The sequence below is a fragment of the Protopterus annectens genome, chromosome 3.part1 (assembly GCF_019279795.1).
Source record: "Protopterus annectens isolate FY-2018-M chromosome 3.part1, PAN1.0, whole genome shotgun sequence".
NCBI lineage: Eukaryota > Metazoa > Chordata > Ceratodontiformes > Protopteridae > Protopterus > Protopterus annectens.
In genome coordinates this window covers 25,441,415-25,458,556 of record NC_056732.1, presented here as the reverse complement: position 1 = coordinate 25,458,556, position 17,142 = coordinate 25,441,415, and the positions used below count along the sequence as shown (strand labels likewise).

At 43.6% G+C, this 17,142-nt stretch overlaps 1 protein-coding gene across 1 annotated transcript in view; it reads left to right on the top strand.

The window, feature by feature from the left end:
- Window positions 1-17,142, top strand: part of LAMA1 (laminin subunit alpha 1) — a 3,417,884-nt gene that overhangs the window by 1,953,425 nt on the left and 1,447,317 nt on the right. The window contains exon 31 of the mRNA XM_044066516.1: window positions 16,373-16,483. Within this exon, the coding sequence (XP_043922451.1) occupies window positions 16,373-16,483 (111 nt within the window). The remainder of the gene's footprint in view (window positions 1-16,372; window positions 16,484-17,142) is intronic.

The window sequence follows — 17,142 nt, the reverse complement described above, 5'->3', positions numbered from 1 at the left end:
TCAGTGGGCATGAAACCTGAGGTGAAGCTATGATTAAACATGACACTTAGTTGAGGTGCCATTTCATATTGTAGTTCATGTAGTACACAGCCCGGGATGTCATCTGGTCCCATGGATGCTGTATTCTTAGCTTTGGAGAGTGCATTTTTTACCTGTGTGGCCGTTATTACCAGAATTTGCCAATCTTCCGGTATTGGGATGGGCCATTTAGGGGTTGAGAGGGGGGAGAAGTTGGCACTGAATCGATCTGCCAGGATATTGGCAATATCCTTGGGATCAGTATATTTAATGCCATTCTGTTTTAGCTCAGAGCAGATCTGAGCATTGCCATTTAGATTCTTGACATAGTTATAGAATGCCTTGTGGTTGTCTTTGGAATCTTTGGCAATTTTATTTTCGTAACTAGCTTTGGAGGATTTTATGAGGGATCTCAGTTTCTTACTGAGGCTGTTAAGGGAGTTTTTTGCATCTTGGGATTTTCCTCTTTTCTGCAACAGTTTCTTCCTTTTGTTGTAAAGTTTGTTTATGGCAGGGGACCACCTTGCTTTTTTTGGATGAGAGCATCTTGGTTCTATTTGGGATGGCACGATTCATGCATGAGTGGATGTGCTCGTACAGTGCCTTAGTGCAGGATTCAGCAGTTGAACTTTCAGTTCCCGTCTGCATGGGTGTCATGAAGTTTGTCACTTCTGACTTGAGTAGCATGAAGTTGGCTTTGTAGAAGTTTTTTATGGAGGGTTCCTTATTGTGGGGTGGGCGTGGGATGTGGATGTTAAGGGTGATTAGCTTATGGTCAGACCTGACTAATGAGGGGATGACCATAGGTGTGAGTATCGATTTCCCATGTTGGTAATGACCAGGTCTAGGATATTGGAGCCCCTGGTGGGACTATGGATTAGTTGATCCAGGGCGTTGGAATTTATGAATTCCAAGAACCGTTGGGCAAAGGTGTTGGTACATGAGTAGTTTTCCTAGTTAATGGCAGGGTAGTTAAAATCACCCAGTACTAGAGGGTTTGGTTCTATCTTAATATTTTCCAGTATGTTCAGAAAGGTGTAGTGAGAATCTTGGGGTATGGTGTGGGATCTGTAGCAAGCTACAATTTGGATTGCAGTCTTACCTAGTGTTAGTTGCACCTAGAGAATTTCAGACACATTGTGTTGGGCAACTAGCCTGGAGGTGTGAATATCCTTGGTGAATATTGACACTCCTCCACCTTTAGTGTTTCAGTCCTGGTTTGGTGACCGAAAAGTGTGGTAAGAGTTGTAGCCTGGTGGGTTCAGGCACCTAGTCGGTGCGACACCCCCCCTGTGAGACAGCTCGATGTGGACACATGGCAGTTTGGCAGTTTAGATGCAGTAACAAATGCCTGCAGACAATTCCCTGTGGGAATAGAGGAACCAAAAAAAACCTCAAAAAGTCAAACCACAAAATCTTCAGATTACACCATGAAACACTCAGAGAAAGAACACAGAAGTGGCATTAATCCATCTTTATTCAGTCTGTCCTGGTACCTCAGCTGTTCGCCTTCAATGGGACACATTCAAACATTTTCAGTATTCTTTTATATAAGCATCAATCAGTTAATTAAACAATTAATTATTTCAAACATTTTTAACTCATTCAACACTGAAACATTTTTTTTACCAAAAACTTCAAATATAATATTATTTTTCCTTTTGTTCTTTTTTCCTTTGTTCATCACTTTAAAGAATAGGAATAGAGGAACCCCCTGCACCCTAACCACAGGTGGGAGATACAAACCCCCTTAGTGATACACTCTACACCCCCCCCTAGACACCACCATATGCAACTGTCAGTGGAACATGTGCCTAGCATAGGATGCCAAGTGGGCATGAAAGTGGTAGTGTGAAACCTGTGTGCTGTGGGCAAAGCCTTTATTAACACAATATGTAAAGTGATGTGTGCAGTGCTTGGTGCATACTAAACCCAGATATAATCACAACTTATAGAAATGTGCCACAGCACAGAGAAAATCCTGCACATCACTGTAGTCACACTTATGTTGCAAGATGTGCTTTAGACGACGCTCCCTTACAACAATTGCCTTCTTACGTGGTGTCACAGGCATCCCCCTCAAAAGAGACGCTCGTCGGGTGTCTGTCAGGTTCTGTTCCTGTTGCAGAATAGTCAGAAGGTCAGATAGCTGCACAGTAGGGCGTCCCAGTAACACCTTCAGCCGACAATGCCATGCTTCTATTCTACCTGGTTATTAGTCTCCGGGAAGTCCATGTCAGAGACATCACACACATTCCAAAACCTCAAAGGGTAGGACGATGGCAGTCATTGCTGTGCAGAGCAGTGGGATGCATACTTGCGTGGTTGGCCTCGCACATAATGATGATCCAGAAATACGCCAATAGGCTGTGCACAGTCTGGTAAAGTAGCCACGATGTCCAGAAATGCAGGGACAACATCTTCCACTGGTAAAAATGCCAATGCAATTAGCTTGTGGATGGCAATTGAGAAAGCAGTGTCCTTTCCATAGAGGGCCACAAGGTGGTGATGCTGGATCTGTCGCCAAATGATCTGTGCGAAATGGAAAAGGCACCCCTTCAGAATACTCTTGGGGAATGCCTTACGGCTGGCAAGGATCGCTGCCTTCTCAAAATCAGTCATAATATACTGTGGAGCCAAGGTGCATCCCTGTTCTCCGGCCATACCCTTCAGTATCTCCCACATACTGTTGTATGCAGACTCTGACTTCCTTGTCATAAGACAGTACACCAGGGGGACAGTCCTTGTTGAGGTGGGGGTGCCAGTACATCCATGTAATGTATACATTTGGCGACATATATCAGCCCGTGTAGGGAAGGTGCCATCCCCAAGAATAATGTCAGATCTGCACAGATCATTCAGATTCTGTGATGTTGTAAGTACTACCAAGGAGTCAGTCCCATCCATATCAGACCTTCTAAGGAGGATAAAGCTGCCACTACGGAGTGGATACTGGCTGGCATCAATATCCGCGAGTGTTACTGGAGGTGTGGTCATGGATGCCCGTGCCCTCTGCTGTAACCTGGTTATGCTACGTCGGAGGGTGGCGCGGCAAGGCATCTCTTGTAGTACATTGACATCCGCTGTGCCTAGGACACTCTACATTACCAGGCTTGGCATGTCATTGCCGGTTACTGCCCTCTGCCGCAGTTCTGCTCGCAGTGTAGCCACTTGAGCTATCGTTGCATCTGGGCCGTGCTGGTGTGGCAGTGATTTAAGCAGTTCTTCCCCCTAATCCTGATGAACAGTGATGGCACGACCTCTGCAGGCCTGTACTCTCCACTTGATACATGCCCAGTACCGTTTAGGTGGTGCTTCATGCTCCAAATGGTAGAGGTATCCCTCCACTACCAGCATTGGTTTGCCCTGTTGGCTGGGCACTGTGCTGTATCTGTTGCCAAGCTGACCTTGGCTATACAGGTACATAATTCCATTATGGTAACTCTACTTGTTGATGGCCTCTCAGTATCCATCACGGCCAGTGTAGCTTGGAACAGGATGTAGACACGTCACTGTTAAAAGTCACTACTGGATATTACAATAGTTGCTGTACACCATCTTGTGTTGTACCCTGTGAAGTAGCGCTTCCTGCCACAGTTCCCTGTGCAGCTGTCTGTACTCCACCTTTCTCTGACTACCCATTCTGCTAGGGTTTCACTATGTGCAGTTCACACAGCCATGGGGCTGACAAGTACTTGTAGTCTGGTAGGCGTCTACACGGCTTGCTTGCAACACAGTTTCTATGTGTACTGAACAGGCCCCCTTAACCTCCCAGCTGTTGCTGCCAGCCAATCAGGGTGTGGGGCCTAGTCTCAGTTTCAGTGATAGAAGTTACATAGGGAGGTTATTCTGTATTGCACCCTTGTCTGCCTACATGGGCCTGCATACTTGTGTACCCCAGCCCCAGCAAACAATGGATGGGTTTGGCAGCCCCTGCAATACACACATGCTGCTGTGGGCTAGATGGAGGGTTGCTACCCCTGCATGACAGTGTTCCCCTACTAGACTGTTTATTCCCTGCTGTTGGCTTGGTAGTCTGTGCTTGCCTGAGTTGCCATGTTCCCACCTGCCATTGCACTAGGGGGGCTCTGGCAGGACAGTTGCTGTCTGTTGCAGGCATGCCTCTCCATCACTATGGGTTGGGCATGAAATGGAACCATTCACAACAGTGGTGCCCACAGAGACACTGTATATGTCATGCTGTAAAATGCATGGTTGGTGTTACACCAACAGGCCTTACAGTAGCATGTACTTTCTGAGGGGTATGAAGTCTGAAACTCATCTGTCTGTTCCAGTACACTGCTGGATGTCCACATATGTGTGTTATTTAGGCTACACATATTCTGCACAGCTCAAGGCTGTCTGTGCTGTTATATAATGATAGACTGTATTGGCAGGGACTTGCTGTCTGGAAGATGCGCATGTACATACGCTCTGCTGTAGCTGCAGCTACTATGGATTGTAGTACTTGCTTCAGGGGAATGTTTTGTGTGCAGGTTTGGGAGGAGTTGCAGAGATCTACAGGTATGTTGCTTTTATTTTCGTGTTGACTGTATTGTTGTGCTTTGTGTGAACATTTGGAGCGGTTAGGTATGATACTGTAATTTACGATCTTTTGGCTTTGCTTGTTGTTGGCTTTGCACGGATTTTACACTGTCGGTTTGCAGCCCACGTAGCTGCTTTAGGGGTTGTATCCGTTTGTTTCTTATCCCACTGACGTGGGTTCCAACGGCGTATCTGCCTTTCGGCCGCACCGCTCTACGGTCTAGCGGTGCTGCGTCCTTCTAGTTTTGGCGTTGTAGCTCGGGCATTCGTCTCACGATCTACAAGCCGGAACCCGTAGCCTGGTATTGCACGTGTGCTCTCTGGAGCCTTGAACCAGATCTCAGTTACTGCGCAGATATCGATGTTCTCCATTTTTAGGAGTGCCTAAAGCGTATTTTATTTTTTATATAGTTCTCTAGTGTCTCACTGAGCACAACTATTTTTTCTCTAAATTACTGGAAGCAGTCTTCTGAAGGAAAGGTAGAACCTGTTGAATTGTTGCAATGTTCTTCACAAACAGAATTTTACTTCCTTTCTGGTTGATTTCCCTTAACTTTTTCCAAATTTCATTTTTTGCTAACATTAAGGCATTGTAATTACCATGCAATAGCCAAATTTTATCCAGATGAGTATTTTTTCTGGCTTTGTTTTACATTTTTTCAAGTTTTCACATTGGGGGAGCTCTCAGTAAATTCACCCATCAGTCACTATTCTGGAAGCCCTTACCTGTTTATTTGCTGAGGAGGTCTTGGGAGAACAGAGCAGAACTCGTGATAGCTGAGGGCCTTAAATTCTAACCTCCGTAGTGGTCTTCACAGAAACACAAAGTAACCAGTGCCAGATGTGGTTTCAGTAAGGGCCATAGTACACTTACTTGGGGGAGCAGGAAGGATGCAGACTTAAACCCCATTCAGCCATAACAACAGGTGCACAAGGAAGGAAAATTGCCACAGTTCAGGGGGCAGTAGACAATTCATAGATCGTAAGCAGTGCACCTGAATTCCTCTCCAACTGCTTCCTATAGATGATCCTCTCTGGCAGAAGTCAAGGGAAAGTTGCCCCTCCAGTTTGAAGAGTGGCCATAGATCACTTATAAGTAGATAAGGGCTGTAATATCTGGAGAATCCAAGATTCCCATTATCACCAATCCCCCAGGACCCATTTCCTTGCCCAGCACTCCACCCCTTCAAGGAAAACAGAGACCACCCTCTCTCATGACACACAAGGCTTAAACCCTAACATGCGTTTGATTAGTGGTATGGGAGCTGTAGGGGTAGATCGGGAATGAGAGTGAGTGGACACTGCAGGCTGCCCCACCTTGGGGAGGAGGCTGTCTGTGGCTTGCTAGTAACATATCGAGAAAGCATTAGGGGCTGCATGTGTAGAGCACTAGCGTGTTGAGTGCATGCTGCCAAGCAGGACACTGCTCAGAAACAGGCCAAGGCAGTAGAATGCACATGCAGGTGCATATGCTTCCCCAAGTCAGGCAAGCATAGTGGAGCTTGAGAGAGAGAGAGAGAGAGTTGCCTTGGGGTTGGGAGTCGTGGGGGGGGGGGGGGACAGCAGGAAAAAAAACCTGATGGCTGTCTGCATGTCCACCCTGAGATTAGCTGTTACATCACAGGGAGTAAAAAGGCCACAAATGGTTTCCATCCAGTGCGGAACGAGTGGCCCAATAGGTCACAAGGAAGACTGATTGTCAGCAGGCAGAGAGAGACCAAAAAAAAAAGTACGCAGGTAATGTCATGGCTAATGCTTAAGGTTCCTTTTCTGGTGCCAGAAAGACAAAAGATCTCAGGCCCATACTAGATTTCAGTGGTCTAAACTATTTCTTAGTCAAAGAGAAATTCAGGATGGTCTTCATGCAAATAATACTCCCATGTCTATTTTGGCAAGAACGTTTTGCAAAGAGGAATAGAAAGGGTTTGCCATCTAAGTAATCAAAAGTTTACAACCTTATCTAGGTCTCCTGGAGTAGGTTTTGTGATGTTTAGCAGAACTTTTTAAACAAGAACTTAGTTCTCCATTATGGTGAATATACTGGTAGTGTCTAATTTTCATCAGGTTTAGTAACTTTGTTCATAAGATACTTTAAATTAAACCACATTTGAGCTAGTTTCCTTGGTGGACATCAGATATTTCTTGGAAAACTCTTTCTAGTGGCCCTGACCTCAGCCAGAAGAATCTCAGACGTGCAGATTCTGTTGGTGATGACACCTTAACTCCTCAGCCAGGAGAATCTCAGACATGCAGGTTCTGTTGGTGATAACACCTTACTCCTCAGCCAGAAGATCTCAAACCTGCAGGTTCTGTTGGTGATAATCATCCAGAAGAATCTCAGACGTGCAGGTTCTGTTGATAACACCTTACTTGACATTGCATAAGGTTAAGGTAACACTTCAGGCAGAGACCCTCATTCATTCCAAAGGTTGCAGGTGAAACAAATAAGCCAGATGTCCATTGTGTTACACTGCTGCAGTCATTACACTTGGGTTATCCTGCCGTCAGGCAGTCCCGCAGTCGGCCAGAGTTCCAAAGTCTTGGTCCAGCGTCAGTTGCTGTTGCTTCTTCCCTGATGTCAGTGTGACAGGGGTATATAAGATGCATCCAACGCCATTTTCTTCAGTCTTTCTTGCCACACGGTGCCCGAAGCAGAAGCAGTTCGCAAGTGCCGGTCGGCTGACTCCTGAGATTTTCGAAGCCGAATTTCAGATCCGAAGTCTTCAATAAAGCTAAGTACCCCATTGGGGAAACTTTTTTCTTGCCTCAGACCGATGTCAGAAAAAGTTAATAGTTGTATTTCTTGTGGGAAGTAAATACCTCATAAGGACTTCCACTCTTAGTGTATTCTATGCCTAGGCCCTGAAACGCAAGGACAAGGATAAAGACAGGCATCCGAGGTCCAAAATCAACGACGAAACCTCTTCTAGGCCAGTCGCCGGTTCTCAGTGAGGCGCTTTCGCAGCCCCTGACACCCGCTACCCCAGAGTCACAGGCCACCTCCGACTCCCACATGGAGACAACTAGGCCTCTGGAAACTCAAGGTATTGGGCCTACGGAAACTAATCCCTCAGATGGGTCCAGAGCCGCTGAGCAGGCATCTGCTTCTGAGGGTGTTTTCAGACCTTCACAACTTACCATTAAAGCAACAGCCAAGACAAAAGTACCATTAAAGACAAAGAAACAAGTACAGCATTCTCCTGGACAGTCCTCCTTGCCTAAGAAACAAATGCTTAAGATGGCCGAAGATCTCATTACTCTAATCAGGGGTTCACATCCCCCTCCTGAGAAAAGGCCTAGGCAGGATACAGACTATGATTCCTCTGATCAGGTTTCCATTTCTTCTGATTCCTCTTCAGACCAGGGATACTCTCTACCCCCCTGTGAGGACTCTGATGCTGAAGAATCTATCCCTTCAGCCTCTCCTCCTGAGGATTATTGTTTTGGGGAAACTTTACAGACCATGAGGGAGCATTTCCATTGGGAAAGTCAGGATTACTCAGAATCCAAGAAAAGGCTCAGGGGCTTCCTTTTATTGCCTCAGCACAGGCCCCTGGCTCTTCCGCCCGTGCTAGATATTGTGGATGATGTGTTCTCTGAATCCAGCTTATCTCCTGATTTTTTGCCCCCTGCACCAGCCAAGCCAGATAGGTATTATAGAGTCCCTGACTCTCACAAGTTTCTTTATAAAAACCCTTCTGCTGATCCAGAAACTGTTTCCCAGGGTCCAAAAGGGGTTAAGGCTTCCATTGCAAAAAATCCAGTACCCTCTGACAGAGATTCCAGAGCTTTGGATAGATGGGGGAAGAAAGTATACACTTCTGCAACTTTAGCAGTAAGAGCTTTAAATTGCCAGTTTCACATGCTTAAGTACCAACAATATTTAATGGCTCAGTTAAAACAGAAAATGCTTGCAAGCTCAGAAGCTCCTGATTGTAAAGAAATGCAGGATTTATTGCATGCAGTTGAACAGGTGGGAAAACATTCTCTGCAATGTGGTTTTGATTCTTTAGAGGCCTCTTGTAGAGCCGCAGTTACAGGTTCTGTGATTCGAAGACATGCTTGGTTAAAAGAGCAGAGTTTACCTGATCATGTAAGGCAAAATTATTGGATGCTCCTTTACAGCATGATATCTTGTTTGGTGTTAAGCCAGAAGAGGTGTTAAAGAAAATGGAGGATAAAGCTAAATCTATGCAAACAGTCAAGGATTTCTTACAGGTACAGCCACCTCGATTTAGCAGAAATTGGCCAACAAGGAATTGGTCCTTTCCAGTGTCAGACAGGCCACAGAGAGGCAGATACATATGCCCAAGAGGCAGATCTCAACCCCAAGGCTCAAACAGACAACAACAATGGGGCACCTCAACCCCAAAAGGAGGTGAGGACAAGTCTCAACCTTACAGGAAACAGTCACAATGACTTTCCCCTTCGTACGCCAAGCACTTCCCTTTTGGAAGCCCCCTTAGGGGGAAAACTAGCACTTTTTTCTCAAAACTGGCAAACAATCACCCAAGACAAATGGGTTCTGAATATTGTATCTCAAGGTTACAGGTTCCACTTTCATACTTTACCAAGGCTAAACGGAATACCAGACCTGCCCCAGAATCAATGAGCAGAGGCACAAAAACAAATTTCAGCCCTCATGGACATAAGAGCTATTCAAAAAGTACCACAACAGGAACAAGGACAAGGATTTTACTCAAGACTATTCCTGGTCCCCAGAAAGGACAAGGCCTGGAGGCCCATACTAGACCTTTCAATTCTAAATACTTAACCTGGATATTCCGAAATTCAGAATGTTGACATTACAGCAGCTTCTACCCATGCTGGGCAAGAAGGCTTGGCTTGTTATTCTGGACCTCAAAGAGGCATACCTGCATGTCCCTATCAGACAAAATTGCAGAAGATACCTCAGATTCAAAGCTGGTACAATGCACTACCAATTCTCTGCACTGCCCTTTGGCTTATCTACTGCGCCCAGGGTCTTCACAAAGTGCCTGGCAACAGTAATTACTTTTTGCAGACAAAAAGGAATTCAAATATATCCATACCTGGACAACTGCCTCATTCAAGCAGAGACAAAGGACATTCTTCTACAACATCTGGCATTTGTAAAAAGGTTGCTAATTTCTCTAGGGTACACAGTAAACGAAAATAAGTCAAAACTAGTGCCCTCACAACAGATTATATTCCTGGGTGCCAGCTTAAAAGCAATGGCCCAGATGGCTTACCTCACGCCAGACAAACAAGTTCAACTAACTCAATATTTTCAATTACTGGCAAAAAAGTCCCATCTTCCTGCAAGAAAAATTCTGCAGGCCCTGGGATTCATGGCATCCTGCGTACTACTCATACCATATGCCAGACTGCATATGAGGAAATTACAATGGTACCTAAAAAGTGTTTGGACTCAACACTCTCACAGTTTAGAAGCAGTAATACCAATGATTCCCTGCCTACAACAGGAGTTTCGATGGTGGGCACAGGCATGTCACCTAAACAAGGGTCAGCCTTTTACCCTACCCACAGCCTGGCAGACTCTAACAACAGATGCTTCGGATTACGCCTGGGGAGCACACATGGCAGGAAAATGCATTCAGGGCAAGTGGAGCACAGACCAGATGCATCTTCACATCAATCAAAAAGAGATGTTGGCTGTTCAAAATGCCCTAACAGCTTTCAAGGACCTTTTGCATCCAGGACAATTATTATTAAAGACCGACAACACCACAGTAATGTGGTACATAAACAAGCAAGGGGGCACTCATTCTTATCCCCTATGCAGGCAAGCCATGACCTTGTGGAACACAACTCTAATGTATCAACTTCACCTGCAAGCACAATTCCTGCCAGGAAAGAAAAATACTCTGGCAGATGATCTAAGCAGAAATATCATGGACCCTCACGAATGGAAATTGAATCCACAAATCTTCAGCATGGTAACACAAAAATGGGGATGCCCAGACATAGATCTTTTTGCCTCCCCACTGAATTGCCAACTACAAAAATTCTGCACAAGGACTTATCACAAGCAAGCATGGAAAGTGGATGCTCTTTTGTTCAGCTGGAAAAACCTAAAAGTTTATGCCTTCCCGCCACTGCCTCTCCTTTCAAAGGTACTCCTAAAAGCCAGACAAGAAAAACCACAGATGATCCTGATTGCTCCAGACTGGCCACGCCAGCACTGGTACCCTATCTTTAGGAACTTCGCTCAAGGCCCACCATGGATTTTGCCACAAATTCCACACCTTCTGACTCAACAAAACAATCAGATTCTGCATGGTCAGCTCAAAACCCTAAACCTGGCTGCATGGCAGATTCATTAGTCAAATAGGCAACACCTCTCTCTAAAGCTGTTATGGATGTCATTTTGGAGGCCAGGAGGCCTAGCACCAGGAAAGCTTACTCAGAAAAATGGAAGAGATTCTGCACCTGGAACCAGGCTCAAAGCTTTGACCCTCTTGTTCCAAACATTCCTCAGATTTTACAATACTTAACTGAGATGCTGGACAGAGGCCTATCCTTCTCATCAATTAAGATCCACGCCTCTGCCATTTCAGCACATTACAACACAGATCCTCTTTTATTATCTCATCCCTTGCTAAAGCAGTACCTCAGAGGGGCTAAAAACATAAGACCGCCCCGGAGAGCACCAACACCAACTTGGGACCTCAATTTCGTTTTGGAAAAACTAACCCTGCCACCTTTTGAGCCAGCCAATAGAGCCGATCTAAAATTTTTATCATGGAAAACAGCTCTGCTCCTGGCAGTAACTTCAACATGAAGAGTCTCAGAGCTACAGGCATTAATGGCAGTGGAACCTTTTATAATTTTTCATCAGGACAGGGTTTCTTTAAGGACAAACCCTACCTTTATGCCAAAGGTGGTATCTAGTGAGGCTCTTAATCAAACCATCCATTTGCCAACTTTTTATCCAAATCCCCAGAATAAAGGGGAGAAACTTCTGCATTCTTTGGACATACACAGGCAGCTATGCTTCTACTTGGACAAAACAAAAAAATTCAGGAAAACTGAGCAACTGTTTGTAGCATATGCTGCAGGATCACAGGGCAAGGCTATCTCAAAGCAGACTATATCCAAATGGATAGGACACTGTATTCATTACTGCTACACACAGCATGGAAAATCAGTCCCAAATAACATTAGGCCACATTCCACCAGGGCAACAGCCACTTCAACAGCCTTTCTCAGAGGGGTACCTACTAAGGATATTTTGGAGGCTGCAACTTGGAGTTCAGTGCACACTTTTACCAAGCATTACCACCTGCCTCTTTACTCTAAATCCAGAGCAAGATTTGCCACTGCAGTTCTGCAGGGTCTCATAGCCAATCCTAACTCTTTATAGACCAGCCACCCAACCTTAGCTTTGGGATTCTACCCAAGTGTAATGACTGCAGCAGTGTAACACGATGAACATAGTACAGTTTTGTACCTACCATAAATGTAGAGATGTTCGAGTGTTCACACTGCTGCAGTCCAGGTTACCCTCCCTCCATCCCCTCTGAACTAGCTGGACTTATCTATACCTTTCTATCCTATACAACCTTTGTGGTGTATTTGCTTGTAACTGAAGATATTATTTTTATTTCAAATGTATTTTTTATTAGCAATATGTATTGCCTACCTACTTGGGGGCACCTGACATCTGGGGCAAGAAAAACTGAAGAAAATGGCATCGGATGCATCTTATATACCCCTGTTGCACTGACGTCAGGGAAGAAGCGACAGCAACCGACGCCGGACCAAGACTTTGGAACTCTGGCCGACTGCAGGACCGCATGACGGCAGGATAACCCAAGTGTAATGACTGCAGCAGTGTGAACACTCGAACATCTACATTTATGGTAGGTACAAAACTGTACTTTTGTTAACCAACCCAGGTTTTTCCCAGCTATCAAAACAAAGGGAAAATTATTCTTCACTGCACAGATACCCACAAAATGTTAAGATTCTACATTAACAGAAGTAATTACTCAAGAAAAACAGACCAACTCTTTGTGTTGCTTGCATTTCACATGTAAGGTCACCAGGTATCCAATGTCAGTTTGTCTAGATGGATTTCAGACTGCATAAAGTACTGTTCCATCTCAAGTCAATTATGACCTACCTTCACCGTCCAGAGCTCACTCAAGTACAGCTGTAGCAACTTCCATAAAACTTTTCAGAAATGCCTCAGTGAATAATATATGTGAAACAGATACATGGTGTACTCTTAACATTTTTGCTAAGCAATGCAATCTTCCAGGGCACATTTTTCTTTAGGAGGCTACTGTAATCAAAGGTATGTTTGCCTCTCCAGGCCCACCCAGATGTGTAGCTGGAGACTCTGTCCTAGAGGTTACCAAAGATAGAAGCTTCCTTCTTCCCACCTATTGGAAGTTGTGTACTCATCATAATTCTATATCTGTAAAAAGTTTGTCCATCTTCAGTAAACTATACCCCTTTTAACCACTTCCTCCCTGCCGTGGGCCAGGACATCCATAGGGTCATAGGTGTGTATCAAGTTAACTACCACAGGGGCCTTTCTAAGCCTAGCCATGCATCCAGCCAGTTTCCTGTAACCCCTCTCATTATGCAGTAGGCAGTGGGTAGCACCTTTCATTGTTTCCTCGTCTTATGTCTTTACCAGGGTTACTTGTACTGTTGTATCTTTTTGGTACCAGGGAAACATGTTAAGAACTAGAAGGATAGGAACCAAGTGGCATGATGGGAAGGCAGGAGTAGAGGAGCAGATATAAAGAATTCCCAGGTGTAGAGTGATCCTAATGCCTGTTACAGCTGCTACTGAGAACTAAGGCTGTGAGCTGTTAATCAGTTGCTTCCTGTAGCCAATGCTTCAGGGTTTGAGTCCTTCCGCCTCCATTTGTTTGCTGGGTAACTAGACAGTGCTTCTGGGTCACCCCTGGAAAAAAAAGCTTGTGTATTTAGTGTTGTGGAATGCACTTACAGGTACTGGCCATTCCATATAATGGCCTCACCTTGAATAATAGCAGGCTTTTATCTGCAGAGTTCACACATGTGACATTCCACCTTAACATTCTGTGGACTTTGCATTCTCCTCTTGTCATGTTTTGTATGATCAGCTTGGAGATGGTTATAGCATTTATTTTCACTTTGCCTACCCTGCAATAACGCATACAGTTCCTTGATTCTCCACATGCTATCCATAATGTTGCAAGTTTTCATATTGAAGTGTAGCTGCCGTTGGTTTATTCACTATACATGCGCAGTAGGTCATACCAGAGATGGTCCTTGTCATGAGTGACCATGTTTCCCTTCCTGGCATCATCTGATAACTGGCTAATTTTGTATACTTGATCGTGATGTGTGATAATAAGCCGAAGAGGACTGGGCTCAGCACCACACTCTGTGGCACTCACTTCCCTAACCTTTTGCTTCTCACTTGACAGGCTTGCAGGTATTTGAATGCTCTGATACCTGTCAGCTAAACAGTGCCTTTTCTATTTTATTTTAATTATCACCTAGATGCTCATTTGTTTTCACACCTGCTTTCTTGTCAGGTATAGTGTAATGGCATTGTTGAAGGCCAGCGTTCCCTTTCAGCTGTGCACTGACCCTTTCTTAGAATTGGAACAGTTTAAAGAGGCAAGGCATCCTGTCTGTGAATCTGTATTGTTGCTTACTTGCTGGTAATAATTTGGCATTCAGGACCTTCAGTTTCATTTATACCATGTAGATGTCTCTTAATTTTATGTCTGTATGGAATCTGGACCGTAATATCACTTACTTTATCCTGATTTATAATTAGCATGCTTGGGATTAAGACATGTATTGAACAAAGTCTTTGTTTAGATAAACTAAATTCAATACAAAGTATAGATGAATTACTAACCTTTTGAGCATGTGTCTGCTTCTGTTTTACTGCTTCTCAGAACTGCTTTGGTGTGTTGATCAGAGTGCAACTAACACAATTCTGTTTAGTGATTAACTGAACATTCTGCTGTTTAAAAATTTCACTGTCATTACCACCTGGAGAAGTGCTCAGCATTGTAAATCTAGGATTGCTTAGCATTGTAAATCTAAGATTGCTCAGCACTGTAAATCTAAGATTGCTCAGCACTATAAATCTAAGATTGCTTAGCACTATAAATCTAAGACTGCTCAGCACTGTAAATCTAAGATTGCTCAGCACTGTAAATCTAAGATTGCTCAGCACTAAATCTAAGATTGCTCAGCACTGTAAATCTGATTGCTCAGCACTGTAAATCTGATTGCTCAGCACTATAAATCTAAGATTGCTCAGCACTATAAGTCTAAGATTGCTCAGCACTATAAGTCTAAGATTGCTCAGCACTATAAATCTAAGATTGCTCAGCACTGTAAATCTAAGATTGCTCAGCACTGTAAATCTGATTGCTCAGCACTATAAATCTAAGATTGCTCAGCACTATAAGTCTAAGATTGCTCAGCACTATAAGTCTAAGATTGCTCAGCACTATAAATCTAAGATTGCTCAGCACTGTAAATCTAAGATTGCTCAGCACTGTAAATCTAAGATTGCTCAGCACTATAAGTCTTAAGATTCCTCAGCACTATAAGTCTAAGATTGCTCAGCACTATAAATCTAAGATTGCTCAGCATTGTAAATCTAAGATTGCTCAGCACTGTAAATCTAAGATTGCTCAGCACTATAAAACGAAGATTGCTCAGCACTGTAAATCTAAGATTGCTCAGCACTGTAAATCCAAGATTGCTCAGCACTATAAATCTAAGATTGCTCAGCACTATAAATCTAAGATTGCTCAGCACTATAAGTCTAAGATTGCTCAGCACTGTAAATCTAAGATTGCTCAGCACTGTAAATCTAAGATTGCTTAGCCCTATAAATCTAAAATTGCTCAGCACTATAAATTTAAGATTGTTCAGCACTGTAAATCTAAGATATCTGTCTCACTAACATTCTGGATGACATAGCTCATGTGTGGACAGGTGACTGCATTATGTCCCCCCAGTATCACCCTCCTACAGCCATATCTTCGTTCTCATGGACTGTCTGTTGAGCTACTGCCACAGTACAAAGCCTGGAGCCGGGGCAGACAGTAAACTAGTGTTACTGTTGGAGCCATCCTGACATGTCCACCAAGGTAGAAGCCTCTCCTTCTGGGGAAGTTGGAGTTTTAGTATTCATTAGCAAGAATACTGCAGGACAAGACTTTATGCACTTGGAAAAGGAGATCAGCTCATTGTGGTATTGTGGCTGCATCATGTGAAAGGATTAGTCTCTGTGAAGAAGCCTTATACATATTTCCTGTTGAGATCATGCAGACATAATAATGTCTTTCCCTGACATGCATGCATTCACTGATGTGTACTTTTTAGAGGTCACTTATACTTCTAGTAGCCACAAGGGGCCCACATTGCACCCCACATAAATCTGATATGTACTTTTTAGAGGTGGCTTATACCACTAGTAGCCACAAGGGGCCAACAGTACACCCCACATAAATCTGATATGTACTTTTTAGAGGTGGCTTATACCACTAGTAGCCACAAGGGGCCCACAGTGCACCCCACATAAATCTCCACTCTTCCTCTTTAAGAGAGTTGTGGCAGGTTACTTCTCATCTCTGTACCTTAACTGGCATGCTGACACTTTATGTATTCAAACCCTTGCCCCTGATATTGCAGTCAGAAGAGAAACCTCTTTTATGATCATGCTGTTTGAAAGGTTAGATGAGCAAAAGTATTTTAGCCTTTAGCTTTTGTGTGAGGTTTTTTTTTGGCTTATGAGTATAATTGTAGTAAAACTGTTGTTTCTGTATGACAGGAGAAGAAACTGACAGTAGAGAACAACAGCAACACGGCATATATGTTGATTGCAGAAGGGCATTCCATGATGGATGTTGCAAGAGCAGGGGACATCGTAAATGAAACAGCTGTAAGTACAATAGTTTCTCAGTATGAACTCTTGCAACATTCTGCAGGTCATTTTGCCAGTCTAATGGTATGTTTTTGGAGGCTTGCTTTTTGCATAGCATTACACTGGAATAATTACTAATTATAAAAGTTTTTGTTGTGATCTCTCTCCAACTTAAACCAAGTGCAGCAGTGAATGACAAAGCTACTTTAGCCTATTTCTGCATTCTTGTTCAGCCATACACTGTAGCAGGCAGGGGAATTTGCTGGAGTTGTTTATTTTTAGTGGAGATTTTATTGGAATAGTGGAGGAAATAATAATGTCTAAGGTCTTGGAGATTAGTGCCTAGATTCCATGGGGTTTTAGGTGTTGTGTCATGCATTTTAGAACATTTGTTCAACCTTTTGATGTATATGTCTGTTGTACACTCCCACACTGGATTTTTGATTGCTTTGATTTACCATCATATTCTGGATTAACGTAATCAACACATAAACAATTATTTTTATCTAATATTCCATGATTGAAGGTATTTATGTTAGTGGGTAATGTTGAGAGTTACTGTAACGCTGGATAAATACATAATTGAATTCAGCATTCCAAAATGAGAAGTTAACAGTACTTTTCACATGAAAAAAGAATGTACACAGTCAGTTGATAGCAAAAATATTGTTTTTATT